A 22,812-nucleotide genomic window follows, 5' to 3' on the forward strand; every position below is an offset into this window, starting at 1 on the left:
TTAACAGTTTTTAACAGTAGGATAAAAGACCATTGGGCAATTTCCCAGACTTTTGCACCCTTAGCGCAAAAGTAAATAATCTATTTATGTAAGAGATCTTTAATGTGTGTTCTTCTGATGTGTTTCCTAAATTTTTCCTCTTCTCATATGTAACGAGATTATTATGAATGGATTCTAATACTACCGATAGTGAGATTATCCTACAAAGATTTAAAATATCCTCTATTTCTGGTGAGAAATCCCTATTAACTAACTAATCAATTATGTTTTATCCAACAGAGATCTACATCCAAATGGACTCCCTTCTTCCTACACGATTATATTATTGTTCAGACTTCTCCCAGAAACTCCCAGCGACCCTTTTGCAATTTGGCAAATCACAGATAGAGACTACAAACCACAAGTTGGAGTGATTGCAGATCGTAAGGATTTTTATCTTATACTAAGGCACATGCATACATATTTTTGATTGTGTTTTCTCTTTCTGTCTCTTTAAAAACCTTCTGAATATATATATTTACTTGATATATGCTTTTATGTTTAAAGTTTTAAAAATATATCAGTAAATATTCTAATTACATTTTATCTCAACCTAAATGATTGAATATTTTAGAAATCTCTACAGCAGGTGTTATTTGTTAATACTTTCCCAACATAAAGCATACCGTGTGTGATTTAATAACAATTATGTGTTGGTTACAGCTTCTAGCAAGACATTATCATTCTTTAACAAGGATACAAGAGGTGAGGTACAAACTGTTACATTTGACACAGATGAAGTGAAGACATTATTTTATGGAAGTTTTCATAAGGTAAAAACATAAAATTATCTGTTTTGTTATAGAAAAATCATATGACTTAAAAATTAAAACTAATGTATAATTTATTAAAATGTCAGGTTAAATTGGTAGAAACATAGCTATGTCTTTTAAGAACAAAATCTTATTTTAGAGAATTTGATTAATTCAAGAATATTTAAAATAAAACAACAATTCTACTAATAAAGAGATAACTGGTACTAACATTTTGATATATTTTCAGTGCTAATATCCTTTCAAAATATGAGTCACGTAGTATATATAGTATTGGATGCCTATTTTTTCTACCTACCATTTTGTTGTGAACCTTCATGTCATCTCATTTCAAAAGCTTAATTTTTGTGGATTGTATTTTAATTGATAAAATTATTCTTTTTAGAACACAGTAAGCTCCTTCTGCTTGCTTGTTTATTGAAAAGTTATGCTAGTCCAAAAGTTATGATTGTCTACCAAAATAATTAATATACATATTTATGAGATTAACTTTTCAATAAACACACTTATGAATTCTCTAAAAAATATTAAAAGTTCTAAGATGCATTCTTAGGGGATCGTCTATTCTTGTTAATCTTCATTAGTTTTTTGTATGTCAGCATCAGAGGATAATATAGACTTTCTATCAAAAAATGATAATTGACACATAAGTACTAAAGTTGGAAGCATTAGAGATGAGAAGAACTGTCTAGGTTAGGAATGGACTTTTTAATGGTATTCCTTCATCTGATGGATTGAGTTAACAGGAGGAATACCCCTTGGGCAACAGTATGGCACTCAGAAAATTAGTCCTCGTGCATAGAAGACAAATATTTCCAGTTCAGTCTGATTCTCAAGTGAAAATTGAACTTTCCTGTACTTGAATAGTTTAGCTAGATTTCTTGCAGATTTTACTCCTGAGAATCTTGGTTTCTTTCCAGAATGTTTTTTTTATTGATAAATCACTCTTGCCAGGGATGGCAAGGGACTCTCCTCATGGAGCTCAAAGTGGCTTCAATGTGCACATTAGTGAGAAACAAAAAAAAAAAAAAAAAAGAAGGAAAAACAAAGATTTCTGAGTATAATGGCATATCTACTTAACAGTTTACAGATTTCCATGAGGAATTACAGTAAAATAAATGCCTCACCAGGAAAGCAAATTCTAGTTTGACAAATATTATTAGCTTCAGCTGCTCCTTATCTGATAGTAGATGTTGAATTTGGCTAAGTTCTTATGAACTTTTTTGGCTCATTGATACACCTATTAAACTTACATTTGAGTACTTGCTAAAAAGAACTATTTTATTTTTCCTTCCATACCACTGAAGTTATTAGAAATTCAGTCTTCTATGAACCAACTGATAACAACTTAAAAACTATTATTTTTAAATTTCTAACTTTCATAAAATACTTCATTTTACTTAAGGAAAAAAAGGGCAGTATTTTGCAGAAATCTGTAGTGACAGTCATTAATTACAAATCAAGATAATTTTTTTGACATTTCCTTCTTTGCTTGCCTTGATAGAGAACTATTTGTGTTCTTAGGTTTTTTGTAATGCCTCTTTTTCTTTCTGACAAGCTTTCTTGTCTACTCAAATCTCTACCTTCTTTTTTCATCAGACCTTTCTTTTTTTTAGTTTCTCCTCTACTTTTTCACTATGCTCTTTTTCCTCCTCCATTCCTCCACCCCATTTTAACCTATTCTCACTTATCAATTCAAGTGCCAAGTTCAGTCACTATTGTCTATTTACATTCTTTACTGATCCAAAGATCACTTTTCTTTCATTTTACATCTAATTTGGGGAACTAAAGTTCTTCAGTCCTTTGGATGAGAATGGGTGGTACTCTGATAGCAAGAAATTAATGAAAATTAATGTAGGGGGCTCTGGGAAAGAGAGGGTGGATAGGCTAAAAGAGCTTAAATAAGGAATGGCAGACAGCTATGGCTTCTTAAGGATTCTCTTGACAAGTTTTGTGTCTCTGTTCCAAGTGAGAAGTTTATAGTAAGAAGAAAAAATGGAATAGATGAAAAATAAAGATTTAGGGAAGGGCAGAGCTTGGGAAGGGAGATGATTTGATGAGTGTCCCTATTGTTTTCTACTTGTCTGTGACCAAAAAATGTTTCACAACTGGGAAATAGTCTCTAAATACTTGGGACAGTGGTCTACAGATGAAGAGCCTACTCTGAAACGTTATTATGAATGTGTTTAAAATGTAATGAAACATACCGAAGAGACTGTAGCAAAATACGTTTTTAACATGAGTTTCTTAATGGTTGGTATTGACTGACAGAAAAATTTTGTTACAAATTAAAAATTTTGATTTTGAGATCATTTTTTGGGGTACTATGATTTTTCAAACACTTTGTGAATTTTTGGCCCTGAGTTTGTTCATACAAGAGCCAACAAATAAATTTTTTTTAAGCTGGGTGTGGAGCCCAGTGCAGGGCTTGAACTCAAGACCCTGAGATCAGGATCTGAGCTGAGATCAAGAGTTGGATGCTTAACTGACTGAATGACGCGGTGCCCCAAGTTTTAGTTCTTATTAGATAATAAATATCTTGGGAATGCATATATGATGTTCTTCTTGAATTCAATATTAGATGATTGTTTTAGGAACATTTAAAATTTATTTTTAGTAAGCTATGTATCACTTAAAAGCAATCAATATGTAATTCACACTTAAAACTTATAGATGCACTAAATTAGTGTTTTGCTGGTGATTCTATATGGAAAAAATATTCACTGTTTAAAGACATCTCCAGAGATTATCCTAATGCTTATTGACTCAAAGCATTTAAGAGAATTTCTGTTCCTTTTAACTTGGAGCCAAACTTTCTCAAAGTAATCATCAAGTACTTATGTGAGTATATGTGCTGTGATAAGTGGAAACTACGAGCATAACTATAAACAAAAAGGTTACCTGCAACCATTTTATACATTGTGGAAATACAAATGCTTTGTTAATTATCTGCACTAATAGATTTCAAATTCTGAGTGTCCTCAATATCAGATAAGAAGTCAACATAAGATTCTTTCCTTGTAAAGAACTTGAATCTTGTATCTGTTGATTTCCAGAACTAAATCTCTGTAGAAGATGTGTGCTAATTCTTTACTATGTTAGGTATCTATATGGTGTGCAAGTTCTTTTTGACTGAGATTAGGGAGTAACAAATTAAAAATTGAATTTAGCAAAACCACTGGAAGACATTTGAGGCTCCTTTCTACTGAGTATAATAACATATTAATAATTTCATAACTTGTATTTGAATGGTTCTTTATAGTTAATGGAATCATTTCATCTACTACTCATCTCTGGTCATCTCAGTAAGGGTACATATGGGAAAATAGGAAATTATGCTGTATATGTGGATGAGGGCTCATTCAGTTTGATGTTGTTAATAAATGACATTGACATTGCAACCTGGTTCTTGGATTTTTAGTCCCAAGACTTGATTTGGGTTAAGAATAACTTAAAGAACATATTTTTTAACCTGTGATCTGAAAAATGCAGAAGTCAGCCAAGTTTTTTGGGGTAGAAATTTTATAATGGAAACAAATGATCTTTTTAGGTTCATATTGTAGTGACCTCCAAAAGTGTTAAGATTTACATCGACTGCTATGAAATCACAGAAAAAGACATCAAGGAAGCCGGAAATATCACAACCGATGGTTATGAAATTCTTGGAAAACTTCTTAAAGGGGAGAGGAAATCAGCCACGGTAAGTAACACTTTTTTTTTTTTCTTGGTACCTTGTGTTAAGATTGAAATAACATTTTAAAAATAATCCGTGAGTTTTTTTGTTTTTTGTTTTTCTTAGTAAGGTTGTTTTTTTTTTTTTAAGATTTTATTTATTTATTTGAGAGAGAGGCAGAGAGCATGAGCAGGGGGGAAGGGTAGAGGGAGAGGGAGAAGCAGTCTCCCCTCTGAGCAGGGAGCCTGATGCAGGGCTCGATCCCAGGACCCTGGGATCATGCCCTGAGCCAAAGGCAGACGCTTAAGCGACTGAGCCACTCAGGTACCCCCTCAATGAGTTTTAAGTTGTCAAATTCCTTAGACTGAAACACTGAAAAATTACATTGAGGAAATACACTACTGACAGAACATAATAATGTTCTTGACTGCAAGAAACAAAATAAGATGTCAAGGCACCAGAGAACATCATGTAGTCATCTTGAAATAGGATCAAGTTGGAGAGTACAACACAAATAGTTGCCAGGATAATCAGTGAAATCTAAAATAACTCATTTTTTGTTCTTCAAAGATAGCGATTGTTAGTACAAATTTTGGCAATCAAGACATTAAGCATTTGTAGCTTAATGACACAGACACAGGCTGTCACTGTCATAGAGCCTACGCTCTATCACAGAGGAGTCATCCTCTGTCTGTCTCAGAAGGAAGATTGGTGTAGTGGGGCAGCCAGCTGACCCACTGCATTACTCACAATTTGCACTGGCTCAAGTTTGAGGCAGGAGCATGCCAATGTATTTACAGTGCTATCTAGTAATAAAAATTTAAATTTAGAGTTTTCACTGTCTCAGGCTAATTAAGTTCATATTAAATGTCAATCAATGATAATATTGTTCTAAAAGCATGGTTAACATCTTTGGCTTCTATCATTATTCTTTAATTGCATTTATTTAATTTAGCTTTCTTCCGTGGACTGGATTTCCTTCTCCTAGATTCACAAGTGAAGTTTTTATTCCACAATGTAGAAAAATTTTGTGCAAATTATACATAGACTTTGTATATACATACAAACAAGCTTATACATAGACTTTTTACTGAATATTGGATTTGTTCTTTACATAGAATAATTATAACAGGTTTATAAAAGGATGGTTATATCCAAGCAATCTTTGCCTTTTCACCAAAGGAGATTTATTTTTAAAATGTAGAAAGATAGAAAATATATACTATATTGAAATAGTTAAACTGAGGGTAATCATTAAAAGTTATTAGTCAGCCCCCAGGTAAGAATTTATGAAAAGAAAAGCATCAGTTTTAGGATAAAGGCAGAATGGCTTTTTTTTAAATGTTATTTTTCTACAAGGGTGGACTCTTAAAAGTTGATTTAAATGTGTATAGTCTTCAAATTCTTAATTAAAGTCTTAATTCCTAAATAAAGCAATTAATGTTCTCTTTAAAAAGACAAAACTCAATCAAGCATTTTATTTTAGCCAAGGAAGTGAATCATAAGTGGGAATTTCACATATGCATTTTGCCTTAACATCTCTTTTTCTTAGGCATAGGTTTTTTATGTTCTTTCCTTATGAAGTAAGGATCACGTTGCTCTCAAGGGTGAAAACCCTTGAGAGAGTCTTTGTGAGAAATTGGCAAAGGTTAAAATGCGGAAACGTTAATATAAAATGTTTCTCGTGCATCTTTAGCTGATGTTGCTGTTGATTGTTTGCAGTTCCAAATCCAGAATTTTGATATTGTCTGCAGTCCGGTGTGGACCAGCCGAGATAGATGCTGTGATATTCCCTCTAGGGTAAGTAAAATGGAATGGAATCATGTCGTGGTTTTAATAGTCCTCCCGGAATAAGGGATGTGGATGCAGATGGTCCGGGAGAGAAAGTAGCACTCAGCAACTGAATCTCCAGGATGGAGCTAAGGGACAGGCATTATGTGCATGCTCATCCACTCCCACAGCTCAGGCCGATGACCCCTCCTCCAAAAGCCAGGAATATACAAGACCACATCTGGAAATTCTCCCTAACGGCCAGGGTGGTTATATGTAGTTAGAGAAGTCCTGCTGAGTCAGCAGGTTTGATAAATCTACTTATTACAAAGCTCTCCTATTGCTTGTAAAATATCAGCATTTTACAGAATAAACCCTCATCTCTGTGGATATCCAAGGCTTATGGTGGACGTAACAATATTACTTTGTGAGATGATGATTTTCCCTCATTGTATCCATGTAAGTGGTAATAGGTACGAAGCTGAGCATAATGATGGACTGGACTCTTTTGGCAAGCAATGAACTGCATACATCCACAGGATGAATGTGTGTTATTTATTCAACAAATAGTTATTGAGCACCTATTTATTATAAGCCAGACAGAATTCTATGTGTTTGGGCTACAGCAGTGAAAAGTGAATATTCTAATGGAAGGAAGCGGGGGAGAAAGAATTAACAAGTAGATATACACTACATTACAAAGTAGAAAGTCCTATGATACAAAGCAAAACAGGGTGAAGGGATAGAGAGCCAGGTGAGTACTGTCAGCCCTCAGTGATAAGGTGAGGTTTAAGCAGAGACCTGATGAAGCGAGGGAGTGGACAATATGGATAAGGGAGAAACAGCATTCCAGTCAGAGTAGACTGTACATGCAAAGGCCCTAAGACCCTGAATATCTGAGAAATAATAAGGTGGGGCTGGAGCTACAAGAATGGAGGGGTGGGAGTAGGCAGTGAGATGGGCAAGGTGGTGCTGGTTTGTAGAACGTGTAAGGAAGGCCCTGTAGTCCATGGAAAAGATTTTAGATTTACCCCAAATGAAATGGTATTGATATCTGAGCTACTCAGCATTTCTCTTAACACTGGATTAGGGAAAATTGTATTAAATTACCAGTGGTCCCTGTGGTGGTTTCGTAAACATTTCTTTGTTATGTAAGGTTTCCTAAAGTACAACAAAAAATAAAGACGTAAAGGACCAAAGCAAGATTCAACATAAGACTATTTGTCATGCTAAATACAAATTATTTCTTCATGTTGAGAAACAGATTTCCTTGTGTATATAAGATAAATGTGTGTTGGGGGGGAGGATTGGAAGTCGTTTTGATCTCAATTCATAGGCAAATATGCTTTTCAAAATTTCAGAGAGATGAAGCAAAATGCCCTGCTCTTTCAAATGCTTGCACGTGTACACAGGACAGCGTTGGACCTCCAGGTCCACCCGGGCCTGCGGTAAGGGAACTGCAGCAGTCCTAGCTTTTCCTCTAAATCTCTGATGTGATCATCTTTTGGCCAATATATAGCGGATAAAATGCTTCCAGCCATCTGTATTTTCTAGGACAGAGCAAGCTAAATTGCAGACCATTTTTTGTGGTATGTTTTGAGATCTGAAATGGAATAAATCAAGAAGGAAATTTGAACACATTTGCACACATTTTTCCAGTCATGCAGGAATGAATGATATTGGCTAGTATTCAAGAGCTTTTCTCTTAAAGATGTGAATCTGGGTTTCCATCTATAATCACATGAGTTTGAAAATTTCTTCCATCTCCTAAAAGCTTCCTGTATGTATGTTATGGAGCCATGGTTGAAAGGCTGATCCAGAGCAACTTGTTTAGAACCTAGGATATGTATATTTTATGTAGCAGACATATCATGAGAATAACATGCAAGGAGGGAAATTTACATATGTGATGATATTATAAACTCCAGGTGAAAATATAGGGGTCTGGAATAACTTGAGGAAGAAGTCTATGACCGGGTCTGTTCATGGGGGTGGGGAGGCCAAGAAAGTGCAAGGAACAACATTGAAGATTGCAGTGATAGATTACACTAATCAGCGTGGAACACCTTGATTTTGTCAATCTGGCATCTAACCTGGCATGGTTTTGTGGGATGGAAGGGATACCTCTAAAACCTATTGGCCTCTTTTTAAGAAAATGGCTAATTAATGTAGGAAAAGCTCAGATATTCTCAGAACACCAAATTTTATCATACTTGGGTGATAGCAAATAATGTAAATTGATTTTAGGTTAATTACAAACCAGCTCCTCCACATATAGAATCAAATGTCACTGTAATTACCACCATTCATTTATTTTTTATTAACAGTGACTTATCTGATTTATATTTGTAATCGTAAAATTATATCCTGGATGTAACTTAGATGTTTTTGAGAAGTAAGAATTTTTTTATCCTCTAATTATAAGATAATACTATTGGATGTCATTGTCATATTTATTTTCTCTTTGTTCAGTGAACTCTGAATTCCTGCTACTAAAGTACATGTTCTGAGATTCTGAGAGTTTAAAGATACTCTTCTTCTTGCATATTATTTTCTCTGAAGAATGCATTCATATAATTCCAAAACAGAATTTTCTCCTTACTGTACTTAAGTAATGCTTGTTTTTTCCCATTAAACTTCAAATTTTCAAATAAATTTCAAAACTTGCTAATGATTAAGAAAAGTTCAGAATATAAAAGTGAGACACTTGAAATGTACAAGGTTTTGAAATTCTCTTTCCCCACATATTCATATGACATGTAATATTCACTTCAATATTTTGAAGGTAGCTATAGAAGTATTGCCTAGAGAATGCCCTGCTTCTTGAAGTAATTTCTATATATCAACTTCTCCCTGCTTTCCTTATTTTCACCCTAAAATGTGTTCTTACTATGTATTTTAGGGAGGACCTGGTGCTAAAGGTCCCAGAGGGGAAAGAGGAATCAGTGGGGCAGTTGTAAGTATATTTTAGAGCGCATTTAAATTTTCATGTATGTATTGAAGTCTGATTGTTCAAATTTCCACTAAGGGGATATGAGACCTTGAACAAGTTAGTTCAAGTGTCGTGTGCTTTAGGCAATATAAATACTTAGGCCTTGTCTCTGGTTGTCAAGACGACGAATTAGACTAGCCAGAGAAAGAATTGTCCAAGGCATCTCACTGCTGTAGGAATTACACATAGGAAATCTGCTCAAGAACCTAAGGGTTCTGCTGCATGCAACACGGAGAAACAGAGCCGTTCACCCACTCATCAGTCGGAAGACCCACAGGGAGCAGAGTCCCACTGGAACCCTGGAGAGGGTTGGGAGCAGTTGTGCTGCTCTTCATTTCACCTGTCTCAGAGAAAGAGCTGAGTGGCCACGTATGCATTCACTGGGGGTCATCAGCCCCTTTCATCCAGATCCAACTCAAGCTTATTAGGGCAATCTATTATGAAGATAATGTGTACTTTTTGTTGTAATATTACTAATGATGATCTAACCCAGTTAGGGGAGGGTGAGGCTGGGATGCTAACCCAGGGTCCTTACTCCAAGTTTGCACCTTTTCCACCTGGACATGTTGCAAAGAAGCTCCAGCATAGCGCATCTTCTTAGTGGATATCTGTGCTTCCTTGCTTGATATACATTACATATATACATTAGTCCCAGAAATAAGCCCAAGTCTAAGAGAAAGCAGGACTAGCTAAAACCAAATGAAATCCACTGAAATTCAAGCTTTGATCTCATGTGAATTCATGAATATACATGTATGAATATATCATATTCAGTGTGTTTTACTTCTTTTAAAAATCTACTTCTAATGGGACTTTTGGAAATTTAAGTGCTCTTGTGATGAGAAGTGTTATTGTGCTTTCAACTGATCTTTAATGAGTAATAAAGGGAAGAAAGGAATGGTATTAATAAATGCTTTTATAGGTGTGTAGATTTCTAAAATGTTTGCAAACATTATATGATTGATGTCTTAGAGTTATGATGATAGGCTTCTGATTGGATGTTAGCCCTAGAAGGTCATTACATGACTTTGTGGTTGTTTCTCTCTTGTGTGTTTTAGGGGCCCCCTGGCCCTCGTGGAGACACAGGTCCTCCAGGCCCCCAGGGTCCTCCAGGTCCCCAGGGACCCAACGGACTCTCTATTCCGGGAGAACAAGTAAGCACAAAGGCTTTCTGTATTTCAGTGAGGATGGTGGATTAACATTAAGTTGAAGTGGAATATTTTTTACTGTATTTTGCCAAACTCAAAAAGTTTTCTGGGAACTCAACAAGGTTAGTCATTGAGATAACTTCCTATGACTATAATTTCAGATATGTAAATAGCATATGTAATAATGTATAAATGTGCAGATAAAATTATTGCCACGAATTTGACCTTTAAAAAGTAATAGGTGATGCATTTATCCTTCAACATCCTGAAAGCTTTGAAATTACTTTCAGCCTTGGAAGCTCGTGGCTAATATTGATGACCTCAAGGCAAGCTTGCATTGTTTATCTAGGTCATTACTTCCTTAAAAAAACTTTTAAATAAAATGTTGACTTTTTGTTCCAAATGCAAATCTGAAGTTATAAAAAGGTTTTTACCCTTTAAGACTCATATTTTATTTAACTACTACCATTTTTTCTATGCCTTAAAATAAACAAAAAAATACAGTAGACGAATAAGCATACAATAACTGCATAGTTTTAAAATTGAGTCCAAACTCCCTGTTAAGATGCCTTAACAGATAAATTTTTTTGGCACTTAGAGGAAAAATAATTGATATCAGATATAGCTAGAAATGAAACATGTGGAGGGATAGGGCTTTCTCGCTCAGAAGTGTTGACTACATCTACTTTTAACTTCTTCTGTCCAAAAGGGAGTTTTGGGGCCTTTACTTGTCTTATTACTATTATTAAATTAATCAGTTTTAATTAATTCAACTTGGCCTTTGTAACAAATGTCTTCTAGCATGTAGTTATAGAGACCAAAATTATGTTACAACATAATTTTCATTGATTGACTATCTTTCTATTAAAATTGCACCTAATTAGATACATTCAATAAAAAATAGCTTTTTCCCTTCAAATTTTATTTCTGTGAAAACCCCATATGTTAAACTATGTTCTTTTAAAGTAATAGGTATATCATCCTGTAATTATATAAAGTTATCCTCTAATAAATGGAAATCAGAACACAGCATTTGCAGTTTAAAAAGTGAGCATCAATCTCCAAAATGATTTATTCACCTACACAATATAAAATGTGTTTATATTGGATTTATGAAGTGATGGAGATTTTGGAAGTGACTCATGTCTTCCCCTTTCACTTAATCTCTGTAAAATGCCTGAGGACTGTTTTCCCATTGCTGCTCTAGGGGCGCCAGGGGATGAAAGGTGATGCTGGAGAACCAGGACTTCCTGGCCGAACAGTGAGTTGTTCTTCAAGTTGCCTTTTCTTTCCCTCATCAAGTGCCATTTGAAAAGCTGCCCTTGTAGTGCCCCAAAAGGTGAACCTAGGTGAAGCAGCAGAGCAGAAGCCAGGCTATGGGCTTCCCATGATTTCCATTTCATCCCGTGGTCTCAGTTGTCGGGTTCGTGCTGTTCAATTCAGGTGTCGGCTTCTTGAGAGTCATCTACTATATGGCGGGCACTGTGCTTAGTTCTGGTTTTCTGTTGCTTTTCAGAGTCCCCTGAAATATTTTTTTAAGAGATTTTATTTATTTGAGAGAGAGAGAGAGAGAGAGCGAGAGTGAATGCACATAAGTGGGGGGAGGGGCAGAGGGAGAGGGAGGAGCAGACTCCCCACTCAGCAGGGAGCCCAATGCAGGGCTCCATCCCAGAACCCTGAGATCATGATCTGAGCCGAAGGCAGACGATTAACCAACTGGGCCACCCAGGCGCTCCCCCTCACCCCCTGCTGAAATGGTTTTCAAGCATTTTGAAGAATACAAAGTGTCTTCTCCCACATAGGAACTATATTACAGCATTTCACTTGTTTGTTTCCTTTTGTGTAGGGAACTCCAGGATTACCTGGTCCACCAGGACCAATGGGACCTCCAGGAGATAGAGTAAGTTATTGTGGGCAGGCTCTGATGATGTTGGATAGGATATCACATTGTTGCCTATTAATTAAGAACACTCCACAATTCAGTCTTCATGGCTGGAGATGCAGGATTCACAGATCTTGTGGGAGGCTGAAGAACTAGTATCAGTGGACCACCTGACACCAGATCAATCTCAAGGTCCCATGAAACAAAATGGCAGGACTTTGGGCAGGTCCTTGAAATTTTCATTTTGGGAATTTTAAAAAACTATCCTATTCAGAAAAAAAGTTCATAAAAGGAGTATTAGTTGATTGGAAAGAGATTCAAGAATCCTAACAAATTCTTTTAAATCCTAAGATTAAGTTCTTTTCATGAGGCAGCTTTTATGTAACTCTGAGAGTAGTCTTAATTTTCATGGCATTTTCTATGAAGTCAGGACAGCTTTTCTATCACATGTAGAACTCAAATTCTACTTTTACACCTCGAGGATGGGATAGACAACTGGTACTTAGTAGGAATTTTGCTTCTTTGTGGCAGCTTTTGGAGTTCTCTTGATTTATGATGGAATCTGTGCAGGAAACCTCATCTTTTCTAGGACAAATAATGAGAAGCACAGTGAACATAAATTCTATGTTCTATTCAATGTTACAGAAACATTTGGTTTCATCGGAAATGACAAATACCTTAATAAGAGATTTTAGTGTCACTCAGAAACAAGGAACTGTTGACTTTTCAGTATCTTAGGGGTCGGACAACAGCCCAGAGTAGTCTGTATTCTGACTAATCAAGTTAAAGCTTGTGATTAGCGGCAGGATCTGAGAGAGCTAATAACTGTAATAGCTGTCACTAACATGCTGATTTGCTAACCTTAATACCTCTAAGACACCAGGCAGAAGAGGAGGATAATTCAGTTGCAGCCAAGATTTGCCCAGATAATACTGAATGGTGGATGATATGCCAGTGAACTTTATCTGCCTACTTTTAAGTTTGGGAGAGAGAGAGGTCAGAGAGAAGACTGTGTTCTTTGGAAATCTGTGACCTGAAGATGGTACTTATGTAATACATTCTTCTGACTCTTTTGAGACTGGCACTTCAGTTTTTTTGAATTCTTATTTTATAATAAAAGACAGTAGTAAGATTGCAGAAGTGACAAGTTGGTCTATTCAATTAGAAAACAAAACCAAAGATACTGCAATTAAGTGATGATGGGCTGACTCACTTGGTGCTGTTATTATGGAAGTCTTGTGGGACCCATCCCATCCAGCCAGTGTGGGCTTCCTGCAGATACGGTAGGTCACCAGTGATATCCCATCAATAGATTCTTCCCTGAACTGGTGGTCAGGCAGCCATTGCCACCATCACTGCTTCTCTGAACGAGGGAATGGGAAGGGTCTATGCTTTTTTGCTCTCAAACTCTAATCTGTGAATTAGAACTTTGTGGTGAGTCCACCCAGATCTCCCAGGCTGAGAGTGAGGAAACCTCTCGGGAAATCATTCCCCTCTTTCCTACCCAGGCTTGTTCACCTACCTACCACTTAGTTTCCTACCACTAATGCTGAAAGTAGGGTGCACAGCTGATGGAACATAAACAACTTTGGAAAGTTAGATAGACTTTGGTATAGGTATCATGCCTGAAAAGAAAGAAATAAAGAAAGAAACTTGAACTCTGTGGTGGAAGAGAAGAGAAGAAAGCTCAGGAGAACAAGCCCAAGGTCCACAGTGAGGAAGGAAGAAGACTTGTTACCAATATGGAGTTGGGAGGAATTGGATGCATGTGTTGTCTTCAGCATAGATGATTTGCAAAATGAGGCACAGCTTTGGGGACCGTTAGAAAGAAACAAAAGAACTGCATGTATAGGTATCTAATACATGTGTATTCATGAAAATAACCATGGGTCTTCTCAGCCAGCCTCACTTAAGGGGAAGCAGCAATAACCACTGCAGCTTTGAAAATGGAGAATAAAGTAAAATTATAGCACAAAGTTCTGCAGATGGCTCAGTGGGCAGACCTTCTGAAGACATCAGAATAAGATCCTCTTCACCCGAACTTAGATATATATTTCTTCTAAAAGAAAATGGTTGATTGGACCTAAGCGTTCATGGATGGACATTTTATATATATATATATATATATATATATATATGTATATAACATTCAGCCTTAAAAAAGAAGGAAATCCTGTCATTTGCAACAACATGGATTAAACTTGAACCTGGAGGACATTATGGTAAGTGAAATAAGCCAAGCACAGAAAAAAGAGATACCAAATGATCTCACTTATGTATGGGATCTAAAAAAAGTTGAAATCATGGAGGCAAAAAGTCGCATGGTGGTTGCCATGGGCAGGGGTGAGGGGGATATGGAGAAATATTGGTTAAAGGCTCTAGCGTTGCTGTTTAGGATGGATGAACTTTGGAGATCTAACGCACAGCATGGTGACTATAGTGAATAATACTATACAGTATACTTGGAATTTGCTAATAGAGTAGATCTTTAAATGTTCTCATTGCACCCAAAAAATGATAACTGTGTGAGGTGATGTATCCGTCAATTATCTTGGTTGTGGTAATCATTCCACAGTGTACACATACATCCAAACCTCATGTTGTACGCCATCAATACATACAACTTTTGTCAATTATACTTCAATAAAGCTGGAGGAAAAAAAAGAAAACGGTTGACCAGGAATTTCTTAAGCTGACTGAAAGAGGATTATTCAGAAACATAATACTCACCTAAACAAACAAATAAACAAAAGAGTGTCCTATATTGATGTTGGAGAAATTTAGATGGAAGAAATGCAATTCAAACTGCCTAAGCAATACCACCAGAGCATTTTTGCTTCTTTGGTGGCTCTCAGAAGCAATGTTGATGTTACATCAGATGAACTTGGCGTCTGTTTTTTGTTAAGCAGGCCTGGATCTCCCAGAAAACAGTCTGAAATCTTTATCTGTTTAAGTTTCTGGGGAAAAAAATGGGGTGGTGGTGGTGGTGGTGGAATATTTCTAACACAATTTTAAAGAAATAATTTAAACTTCCTCTGTCGTAAAATCAGTGGAAGCATGGATACTTAATGCAGGCAGTTATCCAAATGCTCTTGATTTTTGCTCGAATCCAAGAATATGGATAAAATTATCAATCTTATTCCCTGCAGAAAATGAGACAAAAATCTCCTTTGACAGAGGAATGCAAGAACTATAAAAAAGACCTGACTCAGAAATCCTCTGCTGAATTTCAGAGATCTCGCTGTTGGAATGAGTGCTAACTGGGTAGCAGAATGACTCATTCCAGGCAGAGGTCATCTGGCACTTGGATGGAGGCAGGTCGTGAGAGCCACAGAGCAGGCCTGCAGGGCGGGGTGTGGTGCTGCGGGGGCACATCTGTCTTCCCAGTCAACCTGACACCCATGTGGATCTGGCTTCCTGTGTGAGATGAGGAGAGACAAATCACTAAAACAATTAGCTAAGGATCTGAGGATTTTCTTTCAAGTCGAAGGCAGTTAAGACAACTTCACACCTTTCCAGGGTCGGGGAGAGAAATGCCCCCGGAGTGGAGACATCAGTGGTCCTGCCCTTGGCTGCCTGGCCATTGCTTAGGAAGCGAGGGAATTTTTACTTAGGTGGTTGGCCTTTCCTTCATCTTTTATGAGACCATGAGTTTTGGGCAGCAACATTTCCTTTCCTCCCACTTTGATTCTTTCTGGGCTAGTTTGTGAACACTGACTTTTCAGTAGAAAGGGTTAGCCTTGCTCTAGGCTTCCTCACACTCGTACAAAAGCAAAAGCTAGCATCTTTACAAAAGGAATCTACCTTCTTCGGAGAAGCCTAGTGTGACTCTTAAAATGACTTTATTTATAACTATATAAATGAATAAGTATGGAAATTACCTATTCAGTAAAAGGAATAATGTAAATTGGAAAGCATTTTTTGGGGGGGTATATTTGTCTTCATAGTGGAAGGTTACTTGCAGTTGGGTACTTCACTCTTCACTCTTAGCGAGCTCTTTAGTGTCTTTCCTTTTCTCTCAGTCATTATTTCACTAATTTGCAATTAATTTTATGTTTACAATAGGGCTTTACGGGAAAAGATGGTGCAATGGGACCCAGGGGCCCCCCTGGGCCACCGGTAAGAACTGAACGGATTACAGTGTTGTCTCCCCACCCAAACCCCTGCCCCATTTGCTTGGGAAAAGCCCAGTAACCTGGCCTTTGAGGCAGATTCCGTCAGTGCTGTGGGGTACACTGTCAAGGGAGCTGTTCGTTTTATTTTCCTAAATCAAAATGGGCTACAGAAAACAGATGTGTTGAAATACAGAGTCTTTCTTTTTAAACAAGTTATATTTGAAAAATAGAAAAATACCCCTAACTAAGTTGGCCCCTAGCTGGTTAGCACTCCTGTTCCTTCCAACCCCACATTGAGTGGTAGGGTTTTAAGACCTCACTGGTTACTTTCTGTTCTAAAGTTTTAAGAATCTATAGTCTATTAAGATTTTAAGAATCTAAATATTTCAATTTTAAGGCTATTTATTACTGAGCACTATCAGTCATTCTGAGGAAGTAAGTTTCACCCAAGTAAGTCTTCTAATTAAGATCTTCGGGGAAAATACTGCAGCCAGTGATGTGGAAAGTGGCATCTATATACCTGCATCTGGGTGAGATCGTAATGAACTTGTGTGAGGTGATGGGTGCTCTTCATGTCTGATAGTAGGATATGAAGATTTGAGAGCATGCGTTAAAATAATGTTATTATTTATGTTTAATATATATGTTCTCAGGTAGAGGAGAATTTAAATGTATACTATAAACGTGCATTTTAAATATTTACTACAGAGCTTACTTAATATTTGCATAATTGGCAAAGTAAAGGATTAACTGTCCTGCAGAATTTGATGATTCTATTTTAAGGAAATTTTAGGCTTTAGAACATAAAGTATTGGTTAGGAGATATTATAAATATTCTATGCAAAGTATGACTAAGACTTTTAAAACTGTGTTAAAAGCAACAGGGAGAAATTCTTATGGTTTGGATGGGGTGAAGGGTGCTCACATGATAGAAGAAAGTGGAAGTGTAGAGAAGGCACCAAAAAAAAAAAAAAAAAAGTGAATTTCTAGGCAGAGAGCAGGACTCCCAGCAGCAAGGGAAGACTCGGCCACAGTGGTGCCCGATTTAGCACAAACGCAGCTACTTAATTTCTTCCCCAACCAAAGTTTTCACTCTTGTCTTTTGATGGGTTTTCTGGTTTTGCAACAGAGGTAAACTAAAAAACAGGGATTACTTTCTGCAAATTCATTTCGTAACCAATCTACTAGAATCGCAGTCTGTGAATTGTGAAACTGATTGTGTGTAGGTACAGATTTTTTTCAAGTGGTCCTAAACTGTATTTGAGGACTATATGCTCCATAAGATTGAGAATCATCAAGATTTTCTTTTTCCTTCATGCTATCTTAAAATTTGGTTTTACTCTTCCCTATTGCGTGCCGCTTCTGTGAAAGGCTTTTAAAGCTGGCCATGTTTGTTAGTTAACTTACGATGGGATTTTTCTTTCATCGTGTCCTTCCCTTTCTTGGCCTGGCCCATGTGTTGCAGGGAAGCCCAGGCTCCCCAGGCGTCACAGGACCGAGTGGGAAACCAGGAAAACCCGGAGACCATGGCAGACCCGTAAGTGGACAGATTGCGTGTCAAGAGGCCCCTCCCTGTGGCTATAAATAACGAGGATGCTACAAGGCTTTGGCCTATTTATGTTATCGCTGCCGTAATGGGTTTGAAGCATTTGTTGAAACTATACTAAAACCCATGGATTTCACTTGGTACCAGTTCTAAAGTTTTTCTCTCTGAGTTATAACATTTGGGGATGAAAATTGTGGTCATAGGGTTTCTTTAAAAGGAGAATGGGATTTTGAGCCAAGACACATTTTTCTGCACTGTATAAACACTCAAAGCTGGGTCAGCAGAATGATTCTTTTATTTAGGAATGGTATGCTGCTTAAGATAGAAAAATACGTGATGGTGGTTCTCGGCGCCTCCATCCCGTCCAGAGTTTTGCAGATGTTAACCCTTCATGAAGGTCATCCAGCCATGCATTCACTCATTTCTCTCTCACTGAGGATGCTAGACCAGTAGTCCCAGGATTAAAAGGATTTTTATAATCCACTCCTTTACTTTTTTATATGGCCCTGCTCCAATTTATATACAGTTTATCTTTCTTTCAGTCAGATGGTTTGATTAAAATAGTAGTTAAGATGGCATTATGCCGATCTGGTATTTTCAGGTTAGTCCCTCCAAAACTGAATTTGAAGTTCCTAAAATCACAAATCCAGAAGCATTTGTAATGACCGTTGAGCATCATCTTCTTTACAACTTTTTTCTTCTTTGTATGTATGAAGTGTGAAAATATTTTCAGCAGTTTATTTGTCTGAATTGAATTCTAAAATATAAAAATTTATGCCAAAGATAATGAAGTCCAACTATTAGCAATGACACAAGTCCATCAGGACTGTTCTCTGGACAGAAATCTTTTTTTTTAAAGTATTGTCCAAGTTATATAAACCCCAACTTAAAAACTGTTTAATGTCAAAGAAACTTAGGGTAGAATCTTTATGTGACAGGGCCTGCCTTCCATGTTTACATAAAATTAAGCAAGCAGCATAAAGATGAAAGGACTCCTGATACACTTTACAATCTGTGTGTACCCTAGCACATGAATTTATTACTCTCTTTTCCTCAATGAATCATAGCAGAAACTTCACAAGAGCAGTTAAAAGCACATGGAACTTTTCTACCCATTCAGAATTCTATTTCATTTGAGTATGACTGAAATGGAGTTTCACATAAGAATCTACCTGATGTAATTGTTGGCTGGAGCTAGACACCTAAAAGAAACTTCTGCTCCCCTTACTTGAAATGTGATCTCTAGATACTGGCAATAAAGATGATTCCTACAAATCATATATACTAGAACAATCTCAGAGTGGCAGTAAATTAAAACACACACACACACACACACACACACCAGGAATAATCTCAAAGTAGCAGTAAATGTAGGAGAAAAACTTCCTTGAAATTTACAGAAGGCTCCAAACTAAGTCATAATAGTGTTTCCATAAGTGTCTAATATTTTTGGCAAAGGGAGCACTAAACTCTGGTTTCTTATAATTTGGTAACATTTATTTGGACCTTACTTACCCTCTTTTCTCCCTTTATTTTCCTCATCCTTCTAAGGTGGCAAATTGCTCCTTCTTTTCTTCTCTTTTCTGATGTACCTTTAATTTCTTAAACTAAAACTAGCAGATGGATGTATAAAGGTCTTAGCAAAGAGCTTGGCTCAATCACTGTTAGCTCATGTCATTAGCTATGGTTACCAGTTGGTATCTTCTTGATAACTTGTAGCACATGATGTTGTATAGAGGGTGCTTTAAGGAACTGCTTGTGGAATATTTGTAGTCATTTACTCAACACCTGGTTAGTGTCTAAATGTGTTAGCCCATGTTCCAGGGCCTGGGGATAAAACAAAGTTTGTGTAAACAAGACAAAGTCCTGGCCTTCATGGAGATTCTTCTAGTGGGGGATACAGACCAAAAATGTGTAACTAAACAATATAGTTTCTGGTGGTGTTGAGTGATACGAAGAAAAAGGGAACAGAGTAAGGGGTCAGGGAGTAATTGTGGTAATGAGAAGGTGGTTATTTTAGATATAGTAGTCAGGGAGCCCCTTTGAAGAGGTGACACTGTTGTGACGTGAGGGAGGAAGCTGTTTGAAGATCTGTGGGAAGAAGATTCCAGGTACAAACAAAAGTCCCAAGTGAGGAATGAGTCTGGCAAGTGAAGGAATAGCAGAGAGGCCTGCGTACCCTAGATGAAGGGCGTTGAAGGGGAGAGGGATAACAGGCAAGGTCAGAGAGCTGGGCAAGTTGATCATGTGGACCATCTAGCCAATGATATGGAATTCTTATTTTGTGCTAAGTGTGATGGGAAGCGCTTAAAGGCAAAGAAGTGACATAATCTTATTTCCCTTTTAAAAATATCACCCTGGCTTCTGTGTGGAAAATAGACTCTATAGGGGCAAAATGGGAAAACAGGAAGACCAGTGGAGAAGATATTGGAGCTGTTCAGGCAAAATTCTTGGAGGCTGTAAGAAGTGGTTTGGTATGGGGTATTATCTGAGCATCAGGTTTGTCAGTGTTTTGGATGCTCCTTCCATGATAGCAGTTGGCAGCCTAGAAACACATTATGGAAAGACGAAAACTTCTTGCACTTGAGAAAACTTTTTAAAGATCCTCTCATGGCCAGTGAGAGGCTTGACAGAGTAGGGAAAAATATTCTGTGACTGTGTTTCAATTTGGGACCACCATTTGGACTGAGTTATTTAGTAAGAGAGACACATGATTCCTTTTATACCCAATGTACACACACACACACACACACACAATAACTGGAGGAAGTTAGAGATATATATTGACGTTAGGAAATTGACAAAGAGCCCACTGGTTCTTACTAGAACTGAACCTGGATTAACCTCATGGACCATCTAAAATAAGAAGCTGAGCTACCCAGTCACGGTGTAAAGGAAAGTATAATGGTACCAAGGGCAATTTCTCATCCATAGTTTAGTTCCAAACTTATACTGTGAACAGCATCATGAATGTATGCAGAATACGTAACTTCTAAATGTGTGATCATAAAATTCACATCTCAGCACTAATTTGGAGGATATGTTTTTCTGAGAGAGACAGACAGACAGAGAGACAGTGAAAGACAGAAAGATTCCTTTTTACAGACAGACAAAATGCAAGTAACATGGATATAAATATGCTGTGTCATTTTGCTAATCTGTTAGAAAGCAGACCTTGCTGTCTTTCATCATGTGCCTTCATGAATCATTTTAGATCATGTTTGTCAGTTTCTAATCTATGAAATTCCTGTATTTCAGGGTCCATCCGGATTGAAAGGAGAGAAAGGCGATAGAGTATGTAATTCTTAAAATTTGACTTATGTTTATTTTGTGTGTTAAACATTGAAGTCTGAAACTATCGAAATAATATGCTAATGATTCTCATTGATTTAATTAACAAGGGAGACATTGCTTCCCAGAACATGATGCGAGCAGTTGCAAGACAAGTCTGTGAACAATTGATAAGTGGTAAAACTTCTTTTATTTTTAATGTATGAATGATTTTTAAGTTTATTGCAGGAAAATGTAGAGTTTGAGTCATAAAGTTTCTAGGATACATGTTTCTATTTCATTTTGATGATCTCGTATTTTTATTCATTCTCAGTTTTGGATCTGGTTAGATAAAACTAGTGATATTTTAATGACTGTGTCATTAACATAAAATAAGAACCCAAGGTAAAATAATAGCTTGTTATCCTATACTTAATCTGATGCAAAATCATATTTTGAAAGGGCTTTTCAATTTCCTTATTAGGATTTTCAGTGATCTTCATCTGGGTATATGTAGAAGCAGCAAACGTTGGATTTTTTTTTTTTTTAAGATTTTTATTTATTTATTTAACAGAGATAGAGAGAGAGCATAAGTAGGCAGCGGCAGACAGAGGGAGAGGGAGAAGCAGGCTCTCCGCCGAGCAGGGAGCCCGATGCGGGGCTCAATCCCAGGACCCTGGGATCATGACCTGAGCCGAAGGCAGCCGCTCAACCGACTGAGCCACCCAGGCGCCCCAAACGTTGAAACTTTAAGTTATTCTATGACTTTAAGGAAGGAGGCCCATCAAGATTAATTTGATCACAGAAAGTACATTTTGGTGGGGACCTTTTTATTTGCCTCCTTATTTTTTTCAGACTCTTCTTATTCTATGAAGTCTTACCAAGTAATAAAGTTCAGTGCCCACAAACCGAGTATGGCCTTAAACTCAAAGTTCCCTATTTCAGAAGTCTTAGCAGTGTTAATGCAAGTGTGATCCTGAGGAACACCTGCATTAGAATACCTTGTTAAAAATGAGGGTTCCTGGGCCACACCCCAAACATAGCGAATCCCTGCCTTTGGAGATGAGGCCCAGAAATCTGTATTTTTCAAAGGATCCCACAGGTGATTCTAATTGGCACTACAGCCTGATTATCATTCTTAGGTACACACGAAAATAGTATACTTTCTTAATTTAAGAAAGGTTCTCTTTTGAGTGACATCATCTGGCAAAACATAGGGCTTTATATCAGAGCCATATTAAACTTTTACAACTCTTTTATGGTTGATAGTAATGCTATGGCTTACTGGTCAGTACTTTGTGGAGACAGTTGTTTATCAGGGATCATTTTGTCCTGGATAGCTGGAGTGTTTTATTTTGAGGCTTCTAATTAGAATGTGTCCTAGAGGGCGCCTGCGTAGCTCAGTTGGTTAAGCGACTGCCTTCGGCTCGGGTCATGATCCTGGAGTCCCGGGATCGAGGCCCACATCGGGCTCCCTGCTCAGCAGGGAGTCTGCTTCTCCCTCTGACCCTCTTTCCTCTCGTGCTCTCTATCTCTCATTCTCTCTTTCTCTCAAATAAATAAATACAATCTTTAAAAAAAAAAAAAAGAATGTGTCCTAGAGG

At 37.2% G+C, this 22,812-nt stretch overlaps 1 protein-coding gene across 1 annotated transcript in view; it reads left to right on the forward strand.

Annotated features, from left to right (window-relative positions):
* COL12A1 (collagen type XII alpha 1 chain) overlaps window positions 1-22,812 on the forward strand; it is a 111,805-nt gene that overhangs the window by 84,089 nt on the left and 4,904 nt on the right. Inside the window, exons 49-61 of the mRNA XM_028097677.2 lie at window positions 280-422; window positions 703-812; window positions 4,363-4,512; window positions 6,208-6,285; window positions 7,617-7,703; window positions 9,158-9,211; window positions 10,306-10,401; window positions 11,603-11,656; window positions 12,242-12,295; window positions 16,343-16,396; window positions 17,858-17,929; window positions 21,197-21,232; window positions 21,340-21,406. Coding sequence (XP_027953478.1) covers window positions 280-422; window positions 703-812; window positions 4,363-4,512; window positions 6,208-6,285; window positions 7,617-7,703; window positions 9,158-9,211; window positions 10,306-10,401; window positions 11,603-11,656; window positions 12,242-12,295; window positions 16,343-16,396; window positions 17,858-17,929; window positions 21,197-21,232; window positions 21,340-21,406 — 1,055 coding nt within the window. The remainder of the gene's footprint in view (window positions 1-279; window positions 423-702; window positions 813-4,362; window positions 4,513-6,207; window positions 6,286-7,616; window positions 7,704-9,157; window positions 9,212-10,305; window positions 10,402-11,602; window positions 11,657-12,241; window positions 12,296-16,342; window positions 16,397-17,857; window positions 17,930-21,196; window positions 21,233-21,339; window positions 21,407-22,812) is intronic.

This window comes from Eumetopias jubatus, unplaced genomic scaffold, assembly GCF_037043125.1.
Source record: "Eumetopias jubatus isolate StellerSeaLion01/CBP00866 unplaced genomic scaffold, mEumJub1_p1.0 scaffold_6, whole genome shotgun sequence".
In the NCBI taxonomy this organism is placed as follows: Eukaryota; Metazoa; Chordata; class Mammalia; order Carnivora; family Otariidae; genus Eumetopias; species Eumetopias jubatus.